At 37.8% G+C, this 6,833-nt stretch overlaps 1 protein-coding gene across 1 annotated transcript; it reads left to right on the forward strand.

The window, feature by feature from the left end:
- The first annotated feature begins 3,220 nt into the window (after positions 1 to 3,220).
- Positions 3,221 to 4,162, forward strand: LOC132648991 (olfactory receptor 4K3-like). The gene has a single exon (XM_060371636.1). The coding sequence runs from the start codon at positions 3,224 to 3,226 to the stop codon at positions 4,160 to 4,162; it is 939 nt and encodes a 312-aa protein (XP_060227619.1). The 5' UTR covers positions 3,221 to 3,223.
- The last annotated feature ends 2,671 nt before the right edge of the window (positions 4,163 to 6,833 follow it).

A 6,833-nucleotide genomic window follows, 5' to 3' on the forward strand; every position in this document is an offset into this window, starting at 1 on the left:
TAAAACTATTAATAAAAGGTAGGCTGTGATTTTCTTTTTCTCCTTTTTTATTACTCAGATTTTTTTTTTAATCATACAATATAGTCTCAATATGCTTTTTCCCTTCCCTTTTTTCTCTGACTTCCTACCCACATTGTCTCTCATTTGGATCCTCTCCCTTTGTGTCTCTCATTACAAAAAAAAAAAAATGACAGGCTTCTAAGAGATAACAACAAAGCATAACAAAATAAAAAATATTAAGATAAACCAAATACTTTCATATCCAAGTAGGATAAGAGAAGCCAACTGTAAAATTAAAGAGCCCCAAGAGAATGCATAAGAATCAGAAACTCACACATCTATTCAAGAATCTCATATAATTATTAAAATGAAATCTATACTATTACATGCTGAAGACTTGGTGAAGACACATGTAGCCCTCTGCTTTCTTCTTCATTATTTTTGAATTCCTATGAGCTTCACTCTGTTGATTTAAGGTACCTTGTTTTCCCACGAATTTGACAGAGAACAAGGAACAGTATATGGGAGAATTTGGAGGGAAGAAAGGAGAGAAATATTGTCATTATATTATAACTTAAAAAAAAACAAACAAAAAATAAACAAAAAGTTCAACTTGACCCTAAACTTTATGATATGTAACAAAATTAAATATATATCAAGGAATACTAATTCTTCATTGTGTGATCAGCGTATTTTCCTTAGATATTGGGCATATCTTTGTAAGGCATATGTATTTACTTATTCCATCAGCTTTCTTTAGCAGATGGATGTGCTACCTGATGCCTTCATAACTTTTACTTGTCTTGCATTCCTTCTCTACACTTTTGTGATGACAGAAATCAGGAACTTAAAATAATTCTGATGATGGCATCAAGGATTTTATTGTTCGCCTGCTCTGGGATAAAATGAGACCCCAAGTTGAAAAGCACCATGAGAATTATTGAAGTGAAAAAAATGTGGTCAATGACTGTTTACCATCTGGTTTCAGTATTGTTCACTATACTAGCATAAGCATCCTGCCTTGAGGGGAATAACTGCTGCTCACTGGAAGTATAACTTCCAATTCATCCAAGGCTGATAGTCAAAGGACAACCTTGTTGACATATTTATGTAATTCATTCTGTTCTTTACAATAACATAGATGATCAGTAGAAAACAATAAGGAAATACATACTAGTGATAGGATGATGATAGGTGTTGTTTATGTCATGAAACTAAAGTATTTCAAAATCTGAAGTGGTCTCAAGATTAGTTTATGCAATTTAAGATTAATATTTTCTCTTTTTTTGAGTGTTTTTTACTGGCTTTCTTATGCTAAATTTTTTTAATTTAATTTAATTTTTTTATTATTAGTTACATTTTACTAACTCTGTATCCCAGCTGTATCCCACTCCCTCATTTCCTCCCAATCCCACCCTCCCTCTCTCATCTCCTCCCTGCCCCTTTCCAAGTCCACTGATTGGGAAAGACATCCTCCCCTTTCTTCTGACCCTGTTTTATCAGGTATCTTCAAACTGGCTGCAAAGTCCTCCTCTGTGGCCTAGCAGGACTGCTCCTCCCTTGAGAGGTGGGGAGGTCAAAGAGCCTGCCATTGAGTTCCTGTCAGAAATGGCTGAGACTGAAGTAAATGTGACTTGCAGTGATCAGGTCTGACTTAACTTGCCTTGTGCTGTGCTTTCAATCCATTTACACTGGTATTTGTAGTAGTATTTGTTAATCAGTTTAGTTGAGCAAACAAAATCTATTATATGTATTTATTAATGAATAACTGTGAACCTATATTTTGTATTTATATCTCATGCCAGTGTGTATGTTATAGCACCTTCTGTATGCTTCCCAACTAAGGTTTTTCGAACATGCTCTTTCGAGCTTTAAGCTAAAATTGTATTTTTCATTAATTAATTAATTAATTACATTAGTTTATATACCGATAGACACTCCCCCTTCCACCTCTATTCCAAGGGCCTCTTTCTGCCTTCCACTTCCCCAATATCACCCTCCCTTTCTCCTAGGAGAAGAGGAGACATCCCAAGAATATCAACCCTCCTTGGCATATCAAGTTGTGGTAGGAATGGGATTATTCTCTTCTATTGAGGGTAGACAATGTCATCCAGTTAGGGGAAAGGGATCCATGGGCAGACAGCAGAGTCAGAGACAGCCAGGGACGCTGCTGTAAGAGTTCCCACATGAGGACTAAGCTGTACATCTTTTATATATGTGTGAGGGGCCTAGGTCAAGCCCATAGACACTCTCTTCTTGTGGTTCAGTCTCTATGAGCCCCTTTGGGCCCAGGCTAGTTGATTTTGTAGGCTTTCTTGTGGTATCCTTGATTTTTCTGGCTCTTTTAATCCTTTTTCTCCCTCTTTCATAAGACTTTCTGAGCTCTGCCAACTCTTTGGCTGTGGTTCTCTGCATCTGTTTTCATCAGTTGCTGGGTGAAGCCACTCAGATGACAGTTATGCCGGTTTCCTGCCTGTAAGTATAGCAAAATATTATTAATACTGTCATGAGTGGGCTCTCTCTCATTGCATGGGACTTAAATTAGGAAAGTCAGTGATTGGGTAAGTGGAAGGTTTTATGGGTGGGTTGGTGTTTCTCTTCCTCTACTGTAAATCCACCTGTCCACAATAGGTGGCCACATCATGCTCCATAACCTCTGCTTCTAGGAGTCTCAGCTAGGGTCACCACCATAGACTCCCAGGAGCCTCCACCATCCCAGAGAAGACACAGATATTATTCTACTGATGCTCAAAGAAATCATTATACAGTCTGACAAAATGGTAATATCTTATAATACCATTTTTACTGAATTTTGGTGTATTTCCCTTTCAATTGCCAAATTTAATCCTCATTTTTTTTTCGGAATTTCATGAACGCTAGTAACAAATTTGGACAGTTTTTCTCAATGAAACAGCATCCATTTTGGGGTTTTTACGTTGCTCTCTTGCTTTACTCACTGCTCTCTTAAAAAGAAATTGCTGATAGAGCATGTGAATAACAGTCACACATGATGCTTCTCTTCTTGCACTTGACTCATTAGCTTTCACCTCAGGCAGCACAATGTTACGCATTCTTGGCTTAGATTTATCTTCAATTTATCCAATTCTATTCAGATGAGTTTCAATACGAATGTCTAATTCTACAAAGAATGTTGCCTACAGCATACCTCTAGTTAAAAATTTTTCTTTCTTCGCAGGTTACTTCTGAAGACATACTGAGAAAAATGGGTGAAGGCAATCAGTCTGTGGTGTCAGAATTTATACTTTGGGGACTTTCCAACTCATGGAATATTCAGCTCTCACTCTTTGTGATATTTTTAATGATTTATCTTCTCATTGTTTCTGGAAATATTACCATTTTGGTTTTAATCATCACTGACCCGCATCTGTATTCTCCCATGTATTTCCTGTTGGCCAACCTGTCTTTTGTTGATATGTGGCTTTCTTCAGTCACAACTCCTAAAATGATCACAGACTTTCTCAGGGAAAACAAGACTATTTCCTTTGCAGGCTGCATGTCTCAGGTCTTCTTTGCTCACTGCATCGCTGCAGGAGAGATGGTGTTGTTGGTGGTAATGGCTTATGACCGCTATGTGGCCATCTGCAAGCCACTGCATTACTTTACCATCATGAACCTGAAAAGATGTACTGGGTTGGTGTTGACTTCCTGGACAACTGGATTTGTACATGCCATGAGTCACCTGGTAGTGATTGTGGAGCTGCCATTTTGTGGACCTAAGGAAATAGACAGTTTTTTCTGTGATATGCCATTGGTAATCAAGCTAGCTTGCATAGATTCCGATGATTTGGATGTTCTAATGAATGCTGGCTGTGGGGTTGTGGCTGTAACCTGCTTTATTCCATTGCTCATATCCTACACTTATATCCTAATCACTGTACGACAGAGCTCTAAAGCTGGGGCTCATAAGGCCCTGTCCACGTGCACTGCCCACATCACAGTGGTGATCATCTTTTTTGCACCTTGCATCTTCATCTATGTGTGGCCTCTCAATATCACCTGGTTGGATAAATTTCTTGCTGTATTTTACTCTGTTTTCACACCTCTCCTCAACCCAGGTATTTATACTCTGAGAAATAAAGAAATGAAAAATGCCATGAAAAGATTTATAAGCAACTACTTTGGTCCCAAAGGAAATTTCTAATATCCAGATATATGTCCGAATTACTGAACATAGTGAAACTGACTGTTTGAAATAGATTTTAAGTCAGAAAATATAGTTGATATTCAAAATTTGTACAAATACCCTAATATAGATATAACTTGCTAATTAAAAAAAAATATGACATTTACTAACCAACCCTCTTTCTAAAATTTCTTTCTAAATCTAATTTGAATGTTCTTTCCTTGTAGGGATATCATAAAACTGTTCCTCTAAGTTTTTAATAGAGTTTACCTTAATGTGTGTTGACCAAACTCATATGTTTATCTTTATAAATAACATCTTAGTAAAATTTACCTGATTATAATTCTGTATATTACCACATGCCCCAAAAATTCAATTTCTTTGCCAAATGGCCAATATCATCACTTTTGCCTGATCACAGCTATCAAGAAACAAAACAAAACAAAACAAAACAAAAGCAACTAAAGGAGTGGGCAGAAAATGTTAAGAGAAGATCAAAGAAGTTATAGACTCAACAAGGCAGCATTTTATTATTCTTTGTGTTTTTTATTTTAAGCCAGATGAATATGTATCATAATAAAATGTCCAACAATGTTTACTGAGATTTCTATGTTATCTCAATCTGATACTAAAATTTGTACTCTAAATTATTATTTAATATCATATATCCTGAAATAGAATCTCCATGAGGTCTGTTTTCATAAATTGATTGATTCATAGGGTAACAAACTATGTTTAGGATGCTTTTTCCACAAGATAGAGTTTATAATGTTGGTTAAAACTCCATAGCTATTTGACCACTTTAGGAATGTCAGATCTTATATTAAGTATTTTTTATTTAGGTTGTATTTTAAAGGATGCAAAAAAAGGTTGAAGTTCATTCTTCTTCATGTGCACATCTCATTCTCCTTGTTTAGGATTCTTTCTTTCCTCCAGTATGTAGTTTTGGTATATTTGGTGAAAATCATGTCACTCTAATTGTGTAGAGTTAAGTAAAGTCTTTCTAGTATATTTTATTCATTTATATGTAGTTATACAAGTATGCCAGTACCATACTGTTGTGGTTCAGTTACACAATTAAATATTACTCAGCAATTAAACAGAAGGAAACCATGAAATTTGTAGGCAAATGGTGGCATATAGAAAAGATCATCCTGAGTGAGGTATCCCAGAAGCATAAAGGCATACATGATATATACTCACTTATAAGTGGAAATTAGACATGTAATATATGATAAACATACCAAAATCTGTACACCTAAAGAAGCTAAGCAAGAAGGAGGCCCATGGGTAAGATGATCAATCCTCACTCAGAAAGACAAATGGGATAGACATTGGAAGAAGGAGAAAACAGGAAACAGGACAGGAGCTCACCACAGAGGGCCTCTGAAAGACTCTACCCAGCATTGTATCAAAGCAGATGCTGAGACTCTTAACCAAACTTTGGACAGAGTGCAGGGAATTTTGTGAAAGACGGGTGAGAGAGTAAGACCTGGAGAGGACAGGAGCTCCACAAGGAGAGTAATAGAACCAAAAAACTCTGGCACAGAGGTCTTTTCTGAGACTGACACTCCCACCAAGGACCATTCATGGATATAACCTAGACCCTCTGCTCAGATGTAGCCCATGGCAGCTCAGTATCTAAGCAGGTATCTTGTAAGGGGAACAGGGAATGTTTCTAACATGAACCCAGTGGCTGGCTCTTTGATTGCCTCTCCCTGATGGGGGCAGCTCTGTTGCCAGGCCATAGAGGGGGACAATGCAGCCTATACTGATGACAACCTGATAAGCTAGGGACAGATAGAAGGTGAGGAGGACCTCTCCTATCAGTGGACTCAGAGCGAGGCATGGGAGGAGATGAGGGAGAGAAGGTACGGTTGGGAAGGAATGACGGAAGGGGCTACAGCTGGGATAGGAAGAGAATAAACTGTAATTAATATAAAAAATAAAAATTTAATAAAAAGTGAGATACACTGTCTGCAGGATAGAGCCTTTCAGAGGCCCTCTATGGCAGGTTCCTAGGTTGTTTCCCATTTTCTTCTTCTTCTGATGTCCATCATCTTTGCCTTTCGGGATGGGGATTGAGCATTTTAGTCAGGGTCCTCTCTCTTGATTATTTTCTTTAGATGTACAGATTTTAGTAGGTCTATCCTATGTTATGTCTAAATGAGGGAGTATATACCATGTGTGTCTTTCTGCTTCTGGGACAGCTCACTCTGCATGATCCTTTCCAGGTACCATCATTTACTGCACATTTCATGATTTCCTTGTTTTTCATTGCAGAGCAATACTCCATTGTGTAGATATGCCACAATTTCTGCATCCATTCTTCAGTTGAGGGGCATCTGGGCTGTTTCCAGCTTCTGGCTATTACAAATAAAGCTGCTACAAACATGGTTGAGCAAATGTCCTTTTTGTGTACGTGAGCCTCTTTTGGATATATGCCTAGGAGTAGTATGGCTGGATCTTGAGGAAGCGCTATTCCTAGTTGTCTGAGAAAGTGCCAGATTGATATCCAGAGGGGTTGTACAAGTTTGCTTTCCTGCAACTGTGGTATGGAATTCCACAGTAGTGTTCAGGCTATTTGAAGGGACTTAGTTCCTAATGCCCTGCCTACCTTGGCTTCTGTTTCAGTCAGGGTTTTGTAAAAGAACACAACTGAAAAAAATTAATGTGTGGGGGCTGGAGA

This window comes from Meriones unguiculatus, chromosome 18 (genome assembly GCF_030254825.1).
Source record: "Meriones unguiculatus strain TT.TT164.6M chromosome 18, Bangor_MerUng_6.1, whole genome shotgun sequence".
NCBI classification, from domain to species: Eukaryota; Metazoa; Chordata; class Mammalia; order Rodentia; family Muridae; genus Meriones; species Meriones unguiculatus.

Bases quoted from the DNA above. Each gene is read 5' to 3' on its own strand.
- LOC132648991 (XM_060371636.1), top strand. From the start codon at position 3,224: ATGGGTGAAGGCAATCAGTCTGTGGTGTCAGAATTTATACTTTGGGGA.